At 41.5% G+C, this 24,925-nt stretch overlaps 1 protein-coding gene across 1 annotated transcript; it reads left to right on the top strand.

Annotated features, from left to right (window-relative positions):
• The first annotated feature begins 19,028 nt into the window (after positions 1–19,028).
• LOC121400447 (kelch-like protein 15) lies at positions 19,029–20,701 on the top strand. The gene has a single exon (XM_041583580.1). The coding sequence runs from the start codon at positions 19,195–19,197 to the stop codon at positions 20,206–20,208; it is 1,014 nt and encodes a 337-aa protein (XP_041439514.1). The 5' UTR covers positions 19,029–19,194; the 3' UTR covers positions 20,209–20,701.
• The last annotated feature ends 4,224 nt before the right edge of the window (positions 20,702–24,925 follow it).

Raw genomic sequence — 24,925 nt, 5'->3', positions numbered from 1 at the left:
TTCCAAGTTCTGACCGTGGCTGTCATTAGTGGAGTGGGAGACTCGTAGTCTTTGGTGCCCCGGTACAACATATTTTTAAGAGCTTCATAAGAGCCAGCTATTTGGGCTTCTAGATTAGTAGTGGCGTTTTGAGTGGAGGGGACTATCCACCACCAGGCAGTAACCAGTTTGGTGGCAAGGTAGTAGAAATATAGGTTGGGTGCTGCCAGTCCTCCCGAGGCCACTGGGAGTTGCAAAGAGTGCATTGCGATTCTAGGAGTCGCTGCTGCCCAGTACAAGGAAGTAGTTAAGGAGGTCAATTTGCGAAAGAAGCTCTTAGGAATTACTATAGGGGCCTGCCGAAAAAGGTATGTGAACTTTGGGAGCATGACCATTTTAAATAGATTCACCCTACCTAATAGAGTTAAGGGGAGAGCGTTCCAAACTTTGGATTTGTTTTCCAGTGTTAGCAGTAGGGGGGTTAAGTTCAACTCAATAAATTTATCCAATTGGCGATGTATGTGCACCCCCAAATATTTAAATGTATCAACCCATTGTAGTCTCACTTGCACTCTCTGGTGATCAACTCGGAAGGAGTCTATGGGAAAGATAACTGATTTTGCCCAGTTTATTTTCAATCCGGAGTATGCGGTATGCCGGTCTATCACCGTTAGGGCAGACGTAAGGGCTTCATAAGGGTTCTCTAGAAATAGGATGGTGTCATCCGCATACATCGCCACTGTTTCAGTGATAGGGCCCAGTCTCAGCCCCTTGACACCCACCGTAGTTTTTAGTAACCAAGCCAAGGGCTCCATTGCCAGTGCAAAGAGTAGTGGGGAGAGGGGGCAACCCTGCCTTGTACCCCTACCGAGCGAAACCGATGCAGATACGTTGTGATTGGTTTTTATACGGGCTTTAGGAGCATGATATAAGGCATCAACCCACTTTCTGAAATTGGGTCCTATACCCATTTTTGCCATGGTGACCCTGAGAAAGCTCCACTCAATAGAGTCGAAAGCCTTCTCGTTGTCAAGAGCGGCTAACACTCTATGCCCCGAGTTGTCATGTTGGACTGCTATATTTGTGAAAACACGCCTGACATTAATGTCTGTGGTGCGGCCCGGTACAAAACCCGTTTGATCAGGGGATATCAATTTTGTAATATATTGGTTGAGCCTACGGGCCATTATTTTTGCTAAAATCTTGGCGTCAACGTTAATTAGCGATATCGGCCTGTAAGAGGCGCAATTCAGTGGGTCCTTGTCAGGTTTTAGAATTAAAGTTATCAATGTTTCGCTCATGGACTCAGGCAGGCCCGCCCCCTCTAGTACATTGTTAAACAAAGAGGTTAACAGTGGAGATAAATGTTTAGCATGCTTGGTATAAAAGTCAGTCGGGAGACCATCTAAACCAGGCGTTTTCCCAGGGGCAAGCGAAGAAAGAGCTTCCACTAATTCCGATTCTGTAATGAGGGCGTCCAGAGAGTCCCTGTCAGTACGATCCAAGCGGGGGAGTGGGATTTCTTCCAAGTAGTCCTCTAGTTGTTCTAGCGTAAGGGCCATCCTGGAAGTGTATAAGGAGGAATAGTACTGCGTCAACACCTGGTTAATTCCCAAGGGGTCAGTTATTAGAACATCCAAAGTGTCACGAATCGCAGGTATAGAAGTTTGAGGAGATAAGTCCCGGGAGAGCAATGCCAGGAGTTTACCATTTTTATCTCCTGTAGCCAGGATAGTGGCGGATTGCCGCAGTTGGGCTTTTTTGACCTGGTTGACTCGAACTGTCTGCAAAGCTGTTTGGCTCGAGAGCCAAGTCTGGTGTGTCTGTGGAGACGGGTTCAGAGTAAATTGTTGTTGGGTTAGAGCAACTTCTGTTTCCAGCTCAGTGAGTTCTTGTTGGGTGTGCTTGTTGAATGTTTTAATTCGATGTATATATTGACCTCTGGCAAAGGCCTTCAGGGAGTCCCAGACAACTTGGGGTGAAGCAGTGTTGGTGTTCGTCTCAATGAAGTTACTGAACTCTGTGTCAATCGGTTCCGTGATCTTGTCTTGATGTAACCAAAAGCTGCTTAGTCTCCAAATCCTGTCCAGTGGGGGTGAACCAGTTAACAGGGTTATGGAGAGTGGGGAATGGTCCGATATCCCGCCTGGTAAAATATCCGCCCGTAAAGTGTGAGATAAAATTGCAGGGGTGCCAAGGGCCAGGTCTATCCTGGACATAGTGTTATGAGTTGCCGAGAAACATGTAAATTTCCTGTCCACAGGGTGTTTTTCCCGCCACAAATCAGCGAAGTTAAAGGTAGAAATCCAAGTTTGTAAACTGTTGGAGGGTCGGGAGGAGGGATAGAGCCTGTCCATGGATTCCAACACTACTGCATTGAAGTCTCCCATTATAATAGTGGGGGCCAGAGGAAGGGTAGCAATTTTGCTCATTATAGTGGACAACAGAGTCACCTCAAAGGGGGTGGAAGATAAACATTCACCAAGATGTAAGTCCCTCCATTAGCCGAGCAATGTAGAATAAGGAAGCGGCCCTCAGAGTCCGTAATGAGCGCTTTAAGACTAAAAGAGCAGCCCTTGGACACCAGTATGGACACTCCTCTAGAGTAGGTCGAGTGGGTGGAATGATAAGAAGACGCTATCCATGGTCGTCTAAGAGCCAGTAAGTCAAACGATTTTTAGTTCGATTCAAAGTCTTGGTCGAAATAGCCAATTCGATGGTCGGAGTAGCCAAAAAAAACATGAAATAAACCCAATAGGCTGGTTTTGTTTCCAATAGTATGTCACAAGAAGTGTTTGTAGCAGCCAAGGGGAATTGCTGCAGACATTTAGGGGCACATTTACTAAGGGTCGAATTTGAAGTTAAAAAACTTTGAAATTCGACCATCGAATTTGGTACTTCAATAGTCAAAGTATTTTTTCGATCGAAAACGGGCGTTTTCGATCGAAGTAAAAATCATTTGATCGATTAAATTGTTCGAATCGAACGATTTTACAAAAAAATACTTTTAACTTAGCCAAACACTCAGAAAGGTTATAGGAGGTCCCCCCATAGGCTAAACAGCAATGTAACAGGATTAAGGTGGAAAAGTGTCGAATTCGAAGTTTTTTAAAGACAGTAATTCGATTTTCGAATGGTTGAATTAGTGAAGTATTTTCCATTCGAATTTTGGCCTATTCGAAAATTCACTTCGATCCTTAGTAAATGGGCCCCTTACAGTTATTGGTCCCTGGATGTTAACCAGACATATTTTGATTGCAAGGCAGTTTATGTTCGTCTCTCAGTAGAAAGCATGTCATATACAGACACTGGACTGTTGTGCAAGAATGCCTTTAAGGGTGTTTTGGATTCACAATCTCTTTTTTTTTTTTTACATACCTTTAGTTTGTTATAGAATGGCTAATTCTAAGCAACTTTTTGTTTGGTATTCATGTTTTCTTTTTTTATAGTTTTGGAATGATTTGCCTACTTCTTTTGACTTTTTCCAGCTTGGGGGTCGCTGATCTTATGTCAAAAACAAATGTATTGTTATTGCTACTTTTTACTACAAATCTTTCTGTTCTGGCCCTGCTGTCCTATTCATATTCCAGTTTCTTATTCAAATCTGGTTGCTGGGGTAATTTGGACCCTAGCAACCAGATGGCTGAAATTGCAAAATGGAGAACTGCTGAACAAAAAGCTAAATAACAAAAAATACTGCAATTGCAATTTATCTCCGAATACCACTTAAAGTTGAATTTAAAGGTGAACTGCCCATTTATAAGCAATGAAAAACAGCAGCACTCCTGTAACTTGTAAATCTTCACTCAAGTGACAAAGGAAAATAACATTCCTTCCAGGAGCGTCACTAGAGGGGGCGGCGGGCCCTGGTGCGTGACGAGCAGCCGGGCCCCGCCCCCCTCCGTACGGGCGCATTTGGCCGGCTTTGTCAGTGGCGCGTGAGCTGCCTGGGGGCCCCGAGTAGAGATGTCGCGAACTGTTCGCCGGCGAACTTGTTCGCGCGAACATCGGGTGTTCGCGCTCGCCGGAAGTTCGCGAACGTCGCGCGACGTTCGCCATTTTGGGTTCGCCATTGTTGGCGCTTTTTTTTGCCCTCTCACCCCAGACCAGCAGGTACATGGCAGCCAATCAGGAAGCTCTCCCCTGGACCACTCCCCTTCCCTATAAAAACCGAAGCCCTGCAGCGTTTTTTCACTCTGCCTGTGTGTGCTGAAGAGATAGTGTAGGGAGAGAGCTGCTGCCTGTTAGTGATTTCAGGGACAGTTGAAAGTTTGCTGGCTAGTAATCGTTTTGATACTGCTCTGTTATTGGAGGGACAGAAGTCTGCAGGGGTTTGAGGGACATTTTAGCTTAGGTAGCTTTGCTGGCTAGTAATCTACCTTCTACTGCAGTGCTCTGTATGTAGCTGCAGTGGGCAGCTGTCCTGCTTCTGATCTCATCTGCTGACTGCTGCAATAACAGTAGTCCTTGTAAGGACTGCTTTTATTTATTTTTTTGTTGTTTTACTACTACTACTACTACTACTATAAGAGCCCAGTGCTATTAGTCTAGCAGTGTTGGGGAGTAGGACTGGTGTGCTAATCTGCTGCTCCTAGTAGTTCAGCAGCACCAACTTTAATTTTTTTTTTTAATATTCATTTTTTTTTTATTTTACTTTTTTTTATTTTACTACCGCTGTAGTAGTGTATAAGTTGACCTTTTAGGCATTATTTGCCCTGTAGGCATTATTTGCACACTGTTTTCTTCAACCCGCCATCTAGCTGTGTGACCTTGTTCACATTCTGTCTAAATATCCATAATATTACCGTCTCCAGAAAAAACACCGGAGTGACTTTTTTCAAGCAGCCATAATATATTTTACGTAATCCGTATCCACCGCTGTAGTAGTGTATACGTTGACCTTGTAGGCATTATTTGCACAGTGTTTTCTTCAACCCGCCATCTAGCTGTGTGACCTTGTTCACATTCTGTCTAAATATCCATAATATTACCGTCTCCAGAAAAAACACCGGAGTGACTTTTTTCAAGCAGCCATAATATATTTTACGTAATCCGTATCCACCGCTGTAGTAGTGTATACGTTGACCTTGTAGGCATTATTTGCACAGTGTTTTCTTCAACCCGCCATCTAGCTGTGTGACCTTGTTCACATTCTGTCTAAATATCCATAATATTACCGTCTCCAGAAAAAACACCGGAGTGACTTTTTTCAAGCAGCCATAATATATTTTACGTAATCCGTATCCACCGCTGTAGTAGTGTATACGTTGACCTTGTAGGCATTATTTGCACACTGTTTTCTTCAACCCGCCATCTAGCTGTGTGACCTTGTTCACATTCTGTCTAAATATCCATAATATTACCGTCTCCAGAAAAAACACCGGAGTGACTTTTTTCAAGCAGCCATAATATATTTTACGTAATCCGTATCCACCGCTGTAGTAGTGTATACGTTGACCTTGTAGGCATTATTTGCACACTGTTTTCTTCAACCCGCCATCTAGCTGTGTGACCTTGTTCACATTCTGTCTAAATATCCATAATATTACCGTCTCCAGAAAAAACACCGGAGTGACTTTTTTCAAGCAGCCATAATATATTTTACGTAATCCGTATCCACCGCTGTAGTAGTGTATACGTTGACCTTGTAGGCATTATTTGCACACTGTTTTCTTCAACCCGCCATCTAGCTGTGTGTATTATCGTTTCCAGAAAAACCAACTGAGTTTTTGTTGTTGTTGTTGTTTTTTAAAAAATAATGCCAGGCAAAGGCAGGCCGCCACGCAGAGGCCGTGCTAGGGGCCGTGCTGCTATGCAATCCTGTGGCCCTAGCAAATTGCCCAGTTTTAAAAAGCCAATGACCCTGAACTCCCAAAATGCTGAAGAGGTAGTTGACTGGCTTACACAGCACACCCCATCCTCTACCGTTTCTAACTTTACCACAACATCCTCCTCATCCTCCACTGCTATGGCCACCCCACGTAACACTTCCTCCACCACCGGTGCCCCTTCTTCACTGGGGTCAGAGGAGTTATTTTCCCATGAGTTTCTTGAACTGAGTAATGCGCAACCATTATTGCCAGAAGAAGATGAAGGAGATGAGGACCTTACACCAGATTTAATTCTGGCAGAGAACACGACAGAGATGGACATAATGAGTGATGAGGAGGAGGTCCCCGCTGCTGCTTCCTTCTGTGATGTGTCAGAAGAAATTGATGCATCTGAGGAGAATGATGATGAGGAGATTGATGTTTTGTGGGTGCCTAGTAGAAGAGAGCAAGAGGAGGGTAGTTCAGATGGAGAGACGGAGAGTCAGAGAGGCAGTAGGAGAATAAGACTTAGAAGAAGCAGGGAGGACAGCCCGCAGGGATCAGTAGGGCAACAACATGTATCGGCACCTGTGTTCAGCCGGCCAACGCACCCGCCATTGCCGCCAATGCCGCCAACTTCTACTGTTACCGCCAGATCGCACACTTCCAAAAAGTCAGCAGTGTGGGATTTTTTTAATGTGTGTGCCTCTGACAAAAGCATTGTAATTTGCAATGAGTGCAGTCAGAAACTGAGCCTTGGTAAGCCCAACAGCCACATAGGTACAACTTCTATGCGAAGGCACATGAGCGGCAAGCACAAAGCACTTTGGGAGCAACACCTCAAAGGCAACAGGCAAACTAAAAGCCACACTCCTTCTGGTCCAGCATCTTACTGCTCTACCTCTGCTCTCCTTGACCCGTCTGAACCACCCTCCACTCCGCCTTCCACCTTGACCACCTGTTCCCATTCCCAGTCATCTGCCACCAGCCAAGTTTCTGTGAAGGCCATGTTTGAGCGTAAGAAGCCAATGTCTGACTGTCACCCCCTTGCCCGGCGTCTGACAGCTGGCTTGTCTGCACTCTTAGCCCGCCAGCTTTTACCATACCAGCTGGTGGACTCTGAGGCCTTCCACAAATTTGTAGCAATTGGGACACCGCAGTGGAAGGTACCCAGCCGCAATTTTTTTTCTAAAAAGGGAATACCACACCTGTACCAACATGTGCAGAGCCAAGTTACCGCATCTCTGTCACTTAGTGTTGGGCCAAAGGTCCATATGACTACTGACGCATGGTCCTCCAAGCATGGTCAGGGCAGGTATGTCACCTACACTGCCCACTGGGTGAACTTGGTAATGGCTGGGAAGCAGGGAATGGGTAGCTCAACAACAACAGTGGAGTTGGTGTCACCGCCACGGATTGCACGCGGTTCTGCCACCACCTCTACTCCTCCATCGCTCTCTACCTCGTCTTCTTCTTCTTCTTACTCTGCTGCTGGGTCCTCCTTCTCCTCCTCCACACCTGTGCACCCCCAGCTCCCCCTAGGCTATTCGACGTGCCAGGTACGCCGTTGTCACGCTGTCTTGGGGATGACGTGCCTGGAAAGCAAAAACCATACCGGATCTGTACTCCTGTCATCTCTGCAGTCACAGGCCGATCGGTGGCTGACCCCACACCAACTGCAGATCGGAAAAGTGGTGTGTGACAATGGAAGCAATCTGTTGGCAGCGTTGAGACTAGGCAATTTAACACATGTGCCCTGCATGGCACATGTGTTAAATTTAATAGTCCAACGTTTTGTCCCCAAGTACCCAGGATTCCAGGACGTTCTCACCCAGTCCAGAAAGGTGTCGGCCCATTTCAGACGTTCCTACACAGCCATGGCACGCCTTGCTGACATTCAGCAGCGCTACAACATGCCAGTCAGGCGTTTGATTTCTGACAGCCAGACTCGCTGGAATTCAACGCTCCTTATGTTGGAACGTCTGCTGCAACAACAAAGGGCCGTCAATGAGTACCTTTTTGAACTGGGTGGTAGGACTGGATCTGCACAGCTGGGGATTTTTTTCCCCCGTTACTGGGTGCTTATGCGCGATGCCTGCAGGCTCATGCGACCTTTTGAAGAGGTGACAAATATGGTCAGTCGCACCGAAGGCACCATCAGCGACCTAATACCCTTCGCTTTATTCCTGGAGCGTGCCGTGCGACGAGTGACAGATGAGGCTGTAGACCAGCGTGACGAGGAGCTGGAAGCGCACGATTTCTGGTCGGAATCACCAGAACAAACCCAGGCACCTGCTGCAACGCAGGGAGAGGTGCCAGAAGTGGAGTCAGAGGAGGAAGGTGGCTTTGTGGAGGAGGAGGAGGAGGACCAACAGGAGCAGGCTTCCCAGGGGGCTAGTGGTGACCTTTTGGGGACCCCTGGTCTTGTACGTGGCTGGGGGGAGGAGACCGTGGATGATGCAGTCCTTGATAATGAGGAAGCGGAGATGGATAGCTCTGCATCCAACCTTGTGAGAATGGGGTCTTTCATGCTGTCATGCCTGTTGAAGGACCCCCGTATCAAGAGGCTTAAGGAGAAGGACCTGTACTGGGTCGCAACGCTACTAGACCCTCGGTACAAGCATAAAGTGTCAGAAATGTTACCAACATACCACAAGTCCGAAAAGATGCGGCATTTACAAACCAGCCTGCAAAACATGTTGTACAATGCTTTTAAGGGTGATGTCACTTCAGGAACTCATCAACATTCCAGGGGCAGAGGTGCCAGTAATCCTGCCACGAGCACACCTGCAAGGACAAAGCCCTTTGGCCAGTCTGTAACGTCAGACATGCAAATGTTTTTCTGTCCAAGGCAGCGCCACAACCCTTCTGGATCCACCCTCAAAGAACGCCTCGACCGGCAGGTAGCGGACTACCTGGCATTAACTGCAGATATCGACACTCTGAGGAGCGATGAACCCCTGGACTACTGGGTGCGCAGGCTTGATCTGTGGCCAGAGCTGTCACAATTTGCCATGAACCTCTTGTCTTGCCCAGCCTCAAGTGTGCTCTCAGAAAGGACCTTCAGTGCAGCAGGAGGGATTGTAACTGAGAAGAGAACTCGCCTAGGTCACAAAAGTGTCGATTACCTGACCTTTATTAAAATGAATGAGGGGTGGATCTCGGAGGGTTACTGCACGCCGGAAGACTTGTTCTGACTTCTATGCAGCTGTCCTTCTCTTCAAGCCTCATGACTCCACACACAGCTGTCCTTTAGCGTCCTCCTCCTCCCTCCGCCACCGTTACAAACTAGGGTGCAAACCCTACTGGTTTAATTTTTTCTGGCCTCTGTGCTTCAGTGGCTGCAACCAAAAAAACTGGGCAAACAATGTCTACAAGGTCAACGTATGGCAAAAAATGACTATTTTCAGCATTTATATGGCATATTTTTTCTGGCAACTTTGCTTCAGTGGCTGCGTCCAAAAAAATGCATATTTTCTGCATTTATATGGCATAATTTTTCTGGCCTCTGTGCTTCAGTGGCTGCAACCAAAAAAATGCATATTTTCAGCATTTATATGGCATAATTTTTCTGGCCTCTGTGCTTCAGTGGCTGCAACCAAAAAAATTTATATTTTCAGCATTTATATGGCATAATTTTTCTGGCCTCTGTGCTTCAGTGGCTGCAACCAAAAAAATGCATATTTTCAGCATTTATATGGCATAATTTTTCTGGCCTCTGTGCTTCAGTGGCTGCAACCAAAAAAATGCATATTTTCAGCATTTATATGGCATAATTTTTCTGGCAACTGTGCTTCAGTGGCTGCGACCAAAAAAATGACTATTTTCAGCATTTATATGGCATATTTTTTCTGGCCTCTGTGCTTCAGTGGCTGCGGCCAAAAAAACTGGGCAAACAATGCCTACAAGGTCAACGACGTTGACCTTGTAGGCATTGTTTGCCCAGTTTTTTTGGCCGCAGCCACTGAAGCACAGAGGCCAGAAAAAATATGCCATATAAATGCTGAAAATAGTCATTTTTGCCATACGTTGACTCAACGTATATGGCAAAAAATTACTATTTTCAGCATTTATATGGCATATTTTTTCTGGCAACTGTGCTTCAGTGGCTGCGACCAAAAAAACTGGGCAAACAATGCCTACAAGGTCAACGTATGGCAAAAAATGACTATTTTCAGCATTTATATGGCATATTTTTTCTGGCAACTGTGCTTCAGTGGCTGCAACCAAAAAAAACTGGCCAAACAATGTCTACAAGGTCAACGTATGGCGAAAAATGACTATTTTCAGCATTTATATGGCATATTTTTTCTGGCAACTGTGCTTCAGTGGCTGCAACCAAAAAAACTGGGCAAACAATGTCTACAAGGTCAACGTATGGCGAAAAATGACTATTTTCAGCATTTATATGGCATATTTTTTCTGGCAACTGTGCTTCAGTGGCTGCGTCCAAAAAAACTGGGCAAACAATGCCTACAAGGTCAACGTATGGCAGTTGTTTAAAGAGAACAGTAGATTACTAGCCAGCAAAGCTACCTAAGCTAAAATGTCCCTCAAATCCCTGCAGACTTCTGTCCCTCCAATACAGAGCAGTATCAAGCAGATTACTAGCCAGCAAACTTACTATCATCTGTCCCTGAAATCACTAACAGCTCTCCCCCTACACTATCTCTTCCAAGCACACACAGGCAGATTTTTCAGATACATTTTTGCCCTTGATCCCCCTCTGGCATGCCACTGTCCAGGTCGTTGCACCCTTTAAACAACTTTAAAATCATTTTTCTGGCCAGAAATTTTTTTTTTAGATGTTAAAGTTCGCCTTCCCATTGAAGTCTATGGGGTTCGCGAACCGTTCGCGAACCGCTCGCGTTTTTGCGCAAGTTCGCGAATATGTTCGCGAACTTTTTTTCCGACGTTCGCTACATCCCTAGCCCCGAGGGGGTGCGGGCCCTGGCCCGCTCGCACCCCCTGCTCCCCCGGTATTTCCGCCACTGATTCCTTCTCTTTCACAAGATACCAGAATGCTGCTGTTTTCCATTGTTCAGAAGTCAGTGTGCACCCTGGGGCTGCAAATAACCTACTTTCCACTGTGTAACACACTATTTTGTTTGTCTCTTGGTTTTTTGTTTTTTTTTAAGCTCTCAGACCAGTCACTACCTCAGAAACACAACAGGCTTTTAGAAGTGGAAAAAAACAGCAAAGAAAAAGCCTCTCCCCACATTCCTTTATTGAGGGAGGTGCATTTTTTCCAGTCTAAGTTGGATACAAACAGGGGGCTATTTAATAAACTCCGAATGGAAAAATAATGAAAAATTCGTGATTTTTCTTTTTTTTATAAAACCAGACTTTTAAAAAAAAAATCACGAATTTTTCAGAATTTATTAAACCCCGAGGATGGAAAAGTCCAAATCTGAAAATTCGGCATCTAAAGCTGGCCATAGATGTAAAGATTTTTAAAAGATCCAATCGTTATCGTGAGACCACGATTATCTCGAAATGATTGTTTAAATGAACGATGTGTCCATCAAGTAAAAAGACCAGTTCAGGCGATATTGCCAGCAAAACTGAAGAGTAGCTGCCTACTTGGCCCTGCAAACATAGATAGATTGTACTGGGACGATAAAGATTTTTTATACCTGGCCGATCAATTTTCTGACAGATGTTGGACGAAAAATCGTAAGATGTACGATCGTTCAAATCCCACTAACCGCACAATGATTTAGAAGGATTGGTCGGACTTCTCTAAAATCGGTCGTTCGGCAAGAAAAATCTTTGCGTCTATGGGGACCATTAGACCTATCGAGGTTGCATATAAGTCAAAGGGAGAAGTCCCAATGATTTTTTGATGTGTGCTGGTTTTTTGGTAATACCCTGAAGTTTTCGAGCAAATTTCTGAGTTTTCGGGTGAAAAATATAAAAAAAACCATGAAATTCGGATGAAAAATCACCCTCAGTGGCCAGGAGGGATCCGTGAGAGACAGAAGAAGGTGGCAATGTGGCTCTCCTTCCATCTTAGAACCGCGGCCCGGTGCAGTATTCATTGAAAAGGAGCACCAGCCCAGGTTATCAGGTAAATAATTATAATTACTAAATTGGTAAGACCCCCCCCATGATGATATTCTTTTGCTTTTCATTTAGTAGTTTGTGTGTTGCCATATTCTATTCTGGAACATCAGGATGTTGTAATTCTCTGGAAACTGATGCAAACATAGTTTCATGCAATAAGTCTGATGTAGAAATGTCAGTAAATCAAAATAGTAAAGGAAGGAGAACTCCAGCAGACTCTCTGCAAAACTTTTATTCCAAGTATTCCACAAACAGAAATAAAAGTTTTGCTGAGAGTCTGCTGGAGTTCTCCTTCCTTTACTATTTTGATTTACTGATACAGTGGAGTTGTTGGCACAGAGCAACTTAATTGGAAGCAGAACATTCAATTCCTCATCAGCTGTACAGATCACCATCAACCCTTTAGGGCAGGACTACATGCGCGATTCCGCTGCGATCCGACGTACTGTGCAAAATCGCAGGCGTCGCGGGGGATGCGATGGAAATAAGGTAAGTAATTCAATTGTCGCATCGTGTCGCAGCATTGATGCGACACGACTGTCGGATGCAGACGATGCACTCTGCCTCTGCATCAGACAGTCGTGTCGCATCAACAATGCAACACTATCCAACACTGCCATTACTTACCTTGTTTCCGTCGCCTGTGATTTTGCGCAGCACGGCGGATCGCGGTGAAATCGGCCGTGTAGTCCTGCCCTTACTGATGTAGAAATGTCTTGCTATTATGTGACTGATAATAACATCAGATTTTTAGTATAATAGCAATACATGCCCAGGCAGTTTACCCAGTTTGGACCATTCTGTTCAATAATCTGGCCTTGTCCAACACAGTACGGGTTCATTTTAGAGATTATCCACTGACTCCTCAATTTGCACCTAGTCACTCCAAGATTAATATTTTGTCTGCTAGTATCGCATCTTATGAATGTGAAGTGAAATGAGCAATGTCTCTTTCTCAGTTTTTCCAGATCCACATGACCAGCTCTTTTATTTGTATAAACGGAATAATAAGTTTTTGTAACTGTAGGAAGTCAGCCAAAGTAACCAGCACGTGGCGCTGTTGCAAAATTGTCTTGGAGAAAAATATAATGGAAAATTGCAAAAGTACTTAGTAGAGAGCTCACTAAAGGTAATGTCCACTCAAAAAAAACAACTTTTTTTTTTTGCCTAATAAAAGCAAGACATAATTCTGAGCTAATTTGCAATATTCATTCATTACAAATTTTCTCTAGTTATTTGTATATGTATTGCTATTGAAAGCAGTGTTTGTTCCTTTCTGTTCTCTGGTGGCTCAGGCTGTTAAAACAATATAAGACAAGGTAGCTGATTAACAGACCTGTCTTTGCTGGGGGACCAAGACTTTTGCAACATTGTTTAAAAAATAACAAACATGAGTTAAACAGAGGCTGCTGTCAATAGCAATTGTTTTTACAAATAACCTCAAAAGCACTGACCATTATTAATGTAGTTTGGAAAGTTGCTTAGAATTATGTTTCTTTTATTAGGGAAATTTTTATTTTGGGTTGACTTGCCGTTTACATTTTTCTCCAGCGTTTACATACCCATTAATCGTGGCTATATCTGACTCGTTGGATCTGTTAGATATGCATGCTGTTACATTGCTGCTGGTTGTTTGCAGATGGGAGGAGATTATCATATATCTTGAGTTAGGGGCTGAATTAAGAATACTTGAGCTTTCAGGTTCCTTAACTCTTGTGTGTTTTCTTCATTAAAAAAAAAACAAAAAAACACCAGATTTACAGGAAGCTGAGGTATTCGGATGAAGAAACCATGTAAGGTTTTATCACCCCAAGGCTCGTGTATTTAATACTGAAGGAATTCTCAAGAAGTTGGTTACATTGAGCTGTAATATTTTTCTAGATCATCATTCTGACACCTCATGCTCCCTATTCTAATAATGAAATGTGAAAAAGCCGTTAGCAGGTGGATAAATGAAAGGAGAGCAGAAATGTAGACTGCAAATATTGTGCCTGTCAGAATAATTTGTCTTGATTCTTATGTTTCAAAAGGAGTTGCTTTGAAGGTTGTGTCACTGCATCAGTATAAGAAATGATTGTTTGTTTTCCACACTTTGCATTTATCAAAGTTCTTTAACTTTAAATAAATAAATAAATAAATAAATAAAGGAATTATGATTTTTGCATTCAATTTGTGTTTTCATTATTCCATCAGCCATATCATGATTTCCTGGGTGGTTTCAGTAAGTGATCTCACTCAATCTTTAAAGAACTAGTAAGACCAAAATTGAATTTTACTAATTTTTGATCTGTCATACTATTTACGTTTAAATGTATCATGTATTTCTTAGAAATTCTACGTTTATGTGAACATCCCTGGTCTTGCTAGTTCTTTACATTACAATCTGTTTATTAACACTTTCAAATAGAATAGAAGTTTTCTTTTTTTTTTTTCCTTTGCTTTTACCAAGAGGGAGCCCATATAAAGGGCAATGTCTTCCCATTTTTAGCAGATTGTATAGATGGGTGATTAGCTTGTGGGTCATTAGTCCTGCCGCTACTATCCTGCTTATTGTATGTTTGTTGTTATTTTTGTTCTAATCCCTACATTTTTGTTGTGTTGCCAACATATGATCCACCCGTTGTAATAACGTGAATTTCTAACCCTATTCCACAGGGCCACACAATAGATACATACACTGAACGCCTGTATTACATACAAATATATTGACCAATACAAGAAATGGAGAGCCTTTCCCAGTAGTGCTTTCAGTTAAATTTTGATATTTCTTTGGGCTTTAGGCGCCACCTTTTTGTATTTTGACGTAGGACTGCCACATTCTAATTTAAGTTTAATTAGTTATACTCCCTTCCATAGAAACTGAATTTTTTTTTAAAGGTGAATTTTTTTATTGGTTTTAACAACACAAACAAACAATTACAATACATTATCTGGTAGAATGACAGAATGACATTGGATTGGTGTTGGGTCAATGGTAACCTTATACAGACAGGAGAATACAGTCACTTATAGATGCAAAGGTTGGTATAGTGATGTACGAGGCTGGTGGTGTAAGTCAGGTATATATACTTAAATAATTCTCCAAAGGCATGCTTATAAGTAAAACATATAGTTTATTACATCAAAGTATTAAACATTAGAAAAACCTCTTAGAGCGCCTAACGCGTTTCATGCTTACCTAGCACTTAGTCATAGGCAAAATGCTAGGTAAGCATGAAACGCGTTAGGTGCTCTAAGGGGTTTTTCTAATGTTTTTTAATACTTAGATGTAATAAACTATATGTTTTACTTACCGTATATACTCGTGTATAAGCCGAGTTTTTCAGCACCCAAAATTTGCTGAAAAACTCTACCTCGGCTTATACGCGAGTCATACGCAGGAGGGGAGCAGGAGTTGACACGCTACTTTGCGTCTCACGTCACACTGCAGATTGATTCTCTTACTTCTTCCGGTGGGAGGGGAGTGTGCGCGTCTGTCACTCTCCATCTTGCGTCTCAGTTTCAGCCCAGCCGGTTAGCCCTGCCGAGGACTGGAGATATTCTGCCACATGATGATCGGATCATCCCTGCCTCACTGCAAGTGCATAGTGGAGATTGGAGAGTGGGCGTGGCCTTGCTGTTTTAATAGTGTGCACGGAGAGTGGCAGAGGCTGCTGGTGGTGACGTCTGTAGTTGTGGCTGTGCGACCCCGGGGGCTCTGGCTTGGCTCAGTGAGGGCTGCAGGTAATAAATCCTTGTTTGTGTTGCTTGGGTGCGTTTTTGTAGCGCAGCTTGCAGCTCTCTGGCTGCTTTCAGCATGTGTGGTCAGGTTGTGGTTGTTAGATGATGCTGGGAGTTAAAGTTTGCACGTGCAAGTTTAGTTTGGTTGCACAAACATTCTAATACCTATTACCATCCCTAATCTTGTAATTAAATCAACACAGCATAGCGGCCCAGTCGTGCAGCAACAGCGAGCTTTGTAATGTTTGTCTGTATTCTGCACTGCTGCTTATGACTACTGACACACTGCAGCCCAATCCAGCTGATTCTCACATCTGGATTAAGTGATCAATAACATTGAAGCCACTGGATATGTGTAATGGTTTTCAGCTCGGGAGAAACGGAAGCAAGGAAGGAGCTGCTACTATCACATTAGCACTGCAGTTTGTAGCCTTCTCACCACTTTCCCACCCATACGGTCAGTCAGTGCCTCTGTTAAATTGTCCCTAGGTTATTGTGCTGGCTACTGGTCCACTTTCTAGTTAAAGCCAGAGAGCAGTGCAGGCATTAAATCTGTGCCATTCTGCTATGATATCTGGGGGTATTATGCATGTACTTGCTGCTGTGCCATCTTTTTGTGAGATCTGGGGGTATTTAGTAATAGAGTGCCAGGTCTCCCAGTCTATCATTTCTCAGCCTAGGCTTATACTCGAGTCAATAAGTTTACCCAGTTTTTCTAGGTAAAATTAGGTACCTCGGCTTATACTCGGCTCGGCTTATACACGAGTATATACGGTATAAGCATGCCTTAGGAGAATTAAGTATATATGGTTGTACCTCTGTTTGGTCACTAGAGGGCTCCGGCATGCTAAAGATTGATGTTTATTGACCTCTACTTCTAGGTTGATTAATATAGTGTAAGTCAGGTAGCCTCATATTTAGAAGGATAGTTTAGGTATCCAGGGGGTCCAGTTCCCCCAAATCTTGCCAAATTTATCTCATAGGTTAATTTTATTACAGGAAGGACATTGTCTATAAACCTTTTTCAGAAGGCTAGGGTGGGGAGGGTTCTCCTCATCCAGTGCATAACCAATGTTTTCTTAGCATAAAACATGAGCGTACATAACCAGATCCTGGCTGTTTAATTGGGCAATACCTCATCTATCACCCCTAACATGCAGACTGTTGGGTCCACTATCTATGGCGTGCCCAATTCGTTTGCTAAGGTCTCCATTACTTTAAACCAGAAATCTAGAATGGGGGGAACATATGGAGAAAGTTGGCCCCAGGAGAATTGCACCATGGGCAGAGATCATCTTGTCTCCTTCCAAATGTCTTCAGTTTGAAAGGAGTTATGTATGTTTAGCGGAGGAATTTATACTGTATGAGTCTATCTTTTATTGAGATTAGACTGGTGTAGGCATTGTCTGTGGCTTCCTCCCATTGTTCGTGATCAAGTCCCAGGAACTGAATTATTTAAAATCCAGTTATGCATATTGTGAATAAATATGAAGCTACAAGATCATTTGAAGGGCATGTTGATGTTCTACAGTATATGGTATACTTATAGGCACACAACAGCCCACTACATAAAAAGTTTTCATTTTTTTCCCCTCCTGTACCCTTAATACTTTACTTTTGATATCATTTTAATGGGTGGCACAGCCAAATACCTGCTCTTGTTTTCATTTGATGGATGGAATGACGGTTAAGGCAAATCTGTCCCCCCCCCTCCAACATCAATTGTTTAGATGTAGAAAAATATTACATTACTGTGGGGTCTTTTTGTTTTATTAGTCCAAACTGGTGGTCGTAGGCTTGAAAATCTAGGCCTTTTGTGTATCCGCTATTTATAATAGAGTTAGATCCCATTATTGAAAGAAGCAATGTACAATTCTTGCTTGTGCTACATCTTAGGCAGTGGCGTAGTATATTAAGTGAGCTCTATCACTGATATGGCAGTTATGTGTTGCGTGGTTCATTGCATTATGTTGCAGAGAAAATCTGTTCTAATACCGGCTGCGTGATTACAATGATTCAAGATGTGCCTAATTATGTGTTCATGGTTTGAGGAAATGCTGTAATTTATTTATTTTAAGATTAGCAGCACTACAGAGGTTTATATGCAAGTTAGCTTGGCAGTGCTATTGCACACATTTGTATCCTGCTGGACAAAATTCTAAGCACATCTGAAGGCATTTCCCATTGAGTGTAGCTAGCACAACACCTATCCACCTAATGGTCATGTAGCATAAAACTTCAGTTTCTCTTTAAATCCCCACTGGACTTGCATTCCCTGTGCAACCCTCCAGCCGTCAGCTTATTGCCATGCCTCTAGGCAAGCAGGTCCCCTTTCTTGAAGGAGGGCTGTACCATTAGTAGGTAAGTGGAGGGGTTGCAAAGGGAGCTATAAATTCTGTTGTTGGGATTGGCACAGCTGCGTTATGTCAATATAGTTTTGTGTTACTCTGATAGTTGCTTTATTAGCAAGCAAATAATAAGACACAATCACTTTCTTGTCCCTTAAGGGGCTGAGGATTTTCCTGCAGCATTTAAACAAAAGATGAAATTCGCTCATCTAACCCTAGACTAGTACAATATTTATATAATGTTCTGTTCTTTGTATTTTTGTCTTCATGCTTGTTAGGGATGCACCGAATCCTGGTTCGGGATTTGGCCGTTTTCAGCAGGATTCGGATTCAACCAAATCCTTCTGCCTGTCTGAACTGAACCCAAATCCTAATTTGCATATGCAAATTAGGGGCAGGGAGGGTAATCGTGTGACTTTTTGTCACAAAACAAGGAATAAACATTTTTTCCCCTTCCCACCCCTAATTTGCAAATGCAAATTAGGATTCAGGTTGGGTATTCGTCCGAATCTTTCGTGAACCATTCAGGGGTTAGGCCGAATCCAAAATAGTGGATTCGTGCATCGCTAATGCGTGTCCCAGATGCCCAATAAATGCATTTCTTCTATTAAATTGGTTGTTCACCTTTGAGTTAACTTCTAGTATGATGTAGAGAGTGATATTCTGAGACAATTTGCAATTAGTTTTCATTTTTTATCATTTGTGGTTTTTGAGTTATTTAGCTTTTTATTCAGCAGCTCTCCAGTTTGCAGTTTGCATTTTCAGTTGTCTGGTTGCCAGGGTTCAAATTATCCTAGCAATGATGCACTGATTTGAATAAGAGACTAGAATATGAATAGGAGAGTAATAAAAAGTAGCAATAACAATACATTTGTAGCCTTACAGAGCATTTGTTTTTGGATGGGGTCAATAACCCCCATCTGAAATCTGGAAAGAGTCAGCAGAAGAAGGCAAATAAATAAAAAAACTATAGAAAATAAATAATGAAGACCAATTGAAAAGTCACTTAGAATTGGCCATTCTATAACATATAAAATGTTATCTTAATGGTGAACCACCCCTTTAAAGAAGTTGGACAGGGTTATGTAGTCAATTGAATAATGTTTATTTTCAAGCTTTCCCGTCTAATCACCAAATTCCTGTTATGAACCTTGTTTTTGTCTGTATCTCTGCAGGTGAAAATATCTGAATTCTATCGGTACTCGCGGCAGCTGAGGCATGAGGTGGAGCAAGCTCTAAACTACTTCCATAACGTCAGCGAGCAGCCTCTGATGGAAATGAAATCAAACCTTATCCGTTCAGCAAAACCCCAGACTGCAGTATTCCGGGGAATGATTGGGCACAGCATGGTTAATAGCAAGATCCTTCTTCTTCATAAGCCTCGTGTGTGGTGGGAGCTGGAAGGTCCCCTGGTTCCTCTCCGTCCCGATTGCCTTGCCATCGTTAACAATTTTGTCTTCTTGCTGGGGGGAGAGGAACTCGGGCCTGACGGTGAATTTCATGCATCTTCTAAAGTATTCCGATATGATCCACGTCAAAACAGCTGGCTGCGAATGGCAGACATGTCTGTGCCACGGTCAGAATTTGCTGTCGGAGTCATTGGTAGATATGTTTATGCTGTGGCTGGAAGGACACGGGATGAAACCTTTTACTCCACAGAGCGATATGATATCATAGAAAATAAATGGGAGTTAGTCGACCCTTACCCTGTCAACAAATACGGCCATGAAGGGACTGTTCTTAATAATAAATTGTTCATCACAGGGGGCATTACCTCCTCTTCAACTTCCAAACAGGTGTGTGTGTTTGACCCAAGCAAAGAGGGGACTGTGGAACAAAGAACCAGAAGAACACAGGTTCTAACAAACTGCTGGGAAAATAAGTGCAAAATGAATTACGCTAGATGTTTCCACAAGATGATTTCTTACAATGGCAAACTCTATGTCTTTGGTGGCGTCTGCGTTATTTTAAGAGCTTCGTTTGGATCGCAGGGCTGCCCCTCTACAGAAGTTTATGATCCTGATATGGATCAGTGGACTATTTTGGCGTACATGCCAATAGGTAGGAGTGGTCATGGAGTAGCCGTGCTAGACAATCAAATCATAGTGCTCGGTGGCCTGTGTTACAATGGCCATTATAGTGATTCCATCTTAACCTTTGATCCAGAGGAGAATAAATGGAAAGAAGATGAGTTTCCCAGAATGCCTTGCAAGCTGGATGGTTTACAAGTATGCAGCCTGCATTTTCCAGAATACGTTTTAGAGCATGTGAAACGTTGCACATAAAAATAATCAACTCTTGTTTTTAGCAATTTTTTTTTTAAATGTCTTGAGCTACTCGGATCTTGTTCTAGTCCCATAGCTAAAGGCAGGTTCTCATGGCAGTGACCAGTTGGGTTTCTTTATTATCTGACAGCATTATATGAATCGGGAGACCCATTGTGAACTTGGCAGACTTGGGGTTTCCTTGCCAGGTCTGACTAAGCTTTGTTTTTTATTTAAATACATTCTGTCCATTTTACAACCTCTCGTCTTTTATTCCTCTGCAGCTGAATCCTCTGTCTCTGTTCTCGTATACAGATTACTCATAAGGCATCAAAAAAACATAGAGAAAATAATTGGGTATGCGGTTAGATGAGGTGTTTTTTTTTCATTGTGAAAAGATGGGAAGACAATATGTAATTTCCCATAAATCCTGATTCTTTCACATGCATGCCCACATTAAAATGACAGAATAGTTGCCGGATCCCACATAATGTAATTCCATCCCATATCTGAGAAAGTATCTAATGCTGCATAACTCTTCTGTTATCTTGTTTTATAAATGTGTTATATCCATTATTTATTACTAATGGTGCTGGTCCTCTGCAAATCTGCCTGTTTTTTCTTTTAACTTAATACCCTTTAAATTATTATATATTTTATTTTACATGGGCAGTGTTTGTAGTTGCAATATGGCAATGATTCTTGTGTGTCATTTGGGTATTTTTTTAACTTAAAGGGCTGGTTCACCGTTAAAGGAATTATTCAGTGGAAAAATGAAAACTGGGTAAATCAGCTGTGCAGAAAAATGTTTTTAATATAGTTAGTTAGCCAAAAATTTATTCTATAAAGGCTGGAGTGAGTGAATGTCTAATATAACAGAACACTACTTCCTGCTTTTCAGCTCTCTAACTCTGAGTTAGTCAGTGACTTGAAAGGGGCCCAGATGGGACATAATTGTTCAGTGAGTTTGCAGTTGATCCTCCGCATTCAGCTTAGATTCAAAACCAACAGTTATGACCCACGTGCCCCCCCTCAAATCACTGATTGGTTACTGCCTGGTAACCAATCAGTGGAAAAGCAGGAAGTAGTGTTCTGGCTATTATGTTAGACATCCAGTCACTCCGGCCTTTATACATTACATTTTTGCCTAACTAACTATATTAGAAACATTTTTTATTTTGCACAGCCTATCTAAGACTATTTACCCAGTTTTTATTTTACATTGAACTGTTCCTTTAAGTGAACCTTTAGTTTGTTATATGGCTAATTCTAAGCAACTTTTCTATTGGTTTTCACTATTTATTATTATTATCTATTTTTTATAGTATTTTTTAATTTTCTGCTGTCTTCTTTCTCTTTCCATATTTCAAATGGGGATCGCTGACCCCATCTAAAAACAAATGCTCTGCAAGGCTACAGATTTATTGTTATTGCAACTTTTTATTAATCACATTGCAATTCAGACTTCTCCAATTTATATTCCAGTCTCCTATTTGAATCCGCACACGGTTGCTAGATTAATGTGAACCCAGGCAACCAGTAGCAAACTGACTATTAGAGTCCAATTTACCATAGCAACCAGGCAGTCTTTTGAATGAGAGACTGAAATAAGAAAATTATTTCACTCAAAACTAATAGTAATCAAAGTATAGTCAATCATTTTTTGGCTGCCCCATATTTGAAAACAGAAAAGCAAATAATCTAAAACTATATTTAAAAATAATAGGAAAGTTGCAAAAAACATGACTTCCTATAACATATTAAACGTTAAGATAAACTCCCCCTGTAACTGCAGCAGATTGGATGGAGCAGACAGGAGGAATGATGGGAGAATCACATGTGACTATTGGTTTCTTGTGTAAATTCATCTGTCTTGGGATACAATTAGTTGTGATGTCCCTCTTGCTGTATTTGTGAGGTCACATCATACTTGTTTTGTTTACTTTGCACCACAGGGTTACTGGTCATATCAGAAGACACTTCCCTGCCTCTCTTCTTTTTCATTTTATATAAAGGTCTGCAAATTTTCCTAAAGGACAGTGACCTATGTAGGTACATAAACATTATTTGATCTGCTTTATATAGAGATATATTTATATAATAATTTATTTCTGCACAGGCATGCATGGGTCTTCAGAAGAAATATAACCATCATAGTCTGCCTTTAGGTATAGAACCAACTTGCCAACCCTCAGGCACACATGTTATTCAATCCCTGTATCACCATGTATGTTCTATTGTACATTGATAGGTTGCAGAACTAGAAGTCCCTCTGCTTTCCAAATAATCTGTTTAGAACCCACTTCGAGAAGCAGAAGCAAAGGGGAAGTCTAGTCCCCAAATTCACCGCTCTCCAATGGAACAAGGTTAGGTTATATTTGAATGACTTTATGGGCCTAAAGGAGTGTGAAAATCGTTCCTACTAGTCATAGGCAGACTATAATGGTTTCCTTTCATCTGTAGAATCACGTGTATGTGTGTGTGTGTGTGTGTATATATATATATATATATATATATATATAATTATATTTGGCAGTGAGATAATGTTTATGTACCTTTTTTTAAAATATACATCAAGTTCATGTTTAAAAAGTCAGCCTTTAAAGGCGAAATACAGCATATACATGATTGTTCATTACAATAATTGGGCATATGTTATTCGGAATAGGGAGGCTTATTTGCATATTTGTATATATTGGGATTTGGGAGTTACCATGCAACATGCTGCACTGAAATCAAATGAAATAGCATCCATAGACTTATATAATGTTTGTTAGCTCAACAATCAATACATATTGAACAAAGCGTGTCTGGGACACAGGCTTGCACTTATAGTAAGGTATGCCTATCACTTATCAGTATCATATCATAATCACCGCCTAAATTTTCTATAAACCCATGTCAATGTAGTTCCTGCTGTTTTCATGGCCACCGAGATATCTCATTGGTAGAGGCAAGTTATTGTGTGTAGGCTGCTTTGTCTACTGTACATGTGTCTTTTGATGAATTTAATGTTAAAACCTCTTTATCCACTTTTACATTATTTACCTTCATGTCTTTTCCTCCAAGGCTGAGGTATTTACCCCACGGCAATTCAGTGTATCCAGCGACAGTATTACAATTTCCTTTAATCCCTCTGTTATGTCCCATCTATAAAAAATGCCTTATCTCCATGATTCTATAGAAGAAATCTTAAAGTGTAACCTTGTGTTTGTTGTGCCTTGTAGACCTCTGTGGCACTCTGAATCTATACTTCCTGGATTCTGACAAATGCCATCTCCAGCACATAAGAGTTTGCCAAATACTGAACCAAACTCAAGCATTATTGAAAAAATATGAAAAAAATTGAATAAGTCGAGTGAGTTGTCCAAAGCTTTATAGTCACATTGGCTATGGATTTCGTCACACTTATAGGTGTGTGTTTTTGTGGGAATGCCTTTTTTTCTAAAAATAATTGTGATTTCTTTGTGCTGTAAACATGGCAATGTCAAAACCTTGAATATTGATAAATCTGCCCCTTTAAGATGTGGACACGTGCTCTAAAGGGCTCCGATGCTCTCAGCTGCATATTTACCTGAATTTTGACGTTGTGTTAAAGAGATACTGTCATGGGGAAAAAATTCAAAACACATCAGTTAATAGTGCTGCTCCAGCAGAATTCTGCACTGAAATCCATTTCTCAAAAGAGCAAACAGATTTATTTATATTTAATTTTGAAATCTGACAAGAGGCTAGACATATTGTCAGTTTCCCACTTGTGCTCTGATAAACTTCAGTCACTCTTTACTCCTGTATTGCAAGTCGGAGTGATATGACCCCCCAGCGGCCTAACAACAAAACAATGGGAAGGTAACCAAATAGCAATTGAGAAACAACAGCTGCCAAAAAGCAGTTCCATCCTAAAGTGCTGGATCTTTCTGAAAGCAAATGACCAGGCAAAATGACCTGAGATGGCGCCTACACACCAATATTACAACTAAAAAAAAATACACTTGCTGGTTCAGGAATGAAATTTATATTGTAGAGTGAATTATTTGCAGTGTAAACAGTGTCATTTATAAATGAAAACGACATCTTAAAAATCATGACAGAATCCCTTTAAATAGTTTTTATCTCAGGAAGCACCATCTATCCCCTTTTCAAGGTGAACTAAATGATTAACATACACTGATACACATTTGTGATGCATACTATTTAATGGAATTGGCTATTTTACACCAATTCTATAGGAATAATGTACCCCCACTGTAAAATGATATGGATATCAGAAGTTACTGAAGAATTCCAGTACCAATTAATAAAGGCTTTCATATGGGTCATGGAACTCCAAAGTGACTTTTAATATTTCCTTATTGTACAACAGTGGATGCATTATTAAAATACATATGTTTCTGTGAATCATGTGACACTAGTGACGTCACAAAGCACTGATTATAACTGATGACATCACTAAGCACTGATTTCTAAGAATATATCTGAAAGGTTATTAATTGCTCTTGTTTGTGACTTCTATACAACTTGTACAATAAGGCATCCAATAATGAAAGCCCCATGGAGCCTCTTTGCAAAGAAAACCTCACCATAAAAATTCAGTTTCTAATAAAATTAATTCAGATTTGTAATCCTTCTATTCTAATTTATTTCAGTGTTCTGTATCCGAATATATTATATATATATAATATATATATATATATTATTACTTTTTGTAAATTACAATTATAAAAGGAAAGAGTCAATA

Source organism: Xenopus laevis, chromosome 2S (assembly GCF_017654675.1).
Source record: "Xenopus laevis strain J_2021 chromosome 2S, Xenopus_laevis_v10.1, whole genome shotgun sequence".
In the NCBI taxonomy this organism is placed as follows: domain Eukaryota; kingdom Metazoa; phylum Chordata; class Amphibia; order Anura; family Pipidae; genus Xenopus; species Xenopus laevis.
Note: the sequence above shows the minus strand (reverse complement) of the source record. Positions and strands in the feature narration are given on the sequence as shown.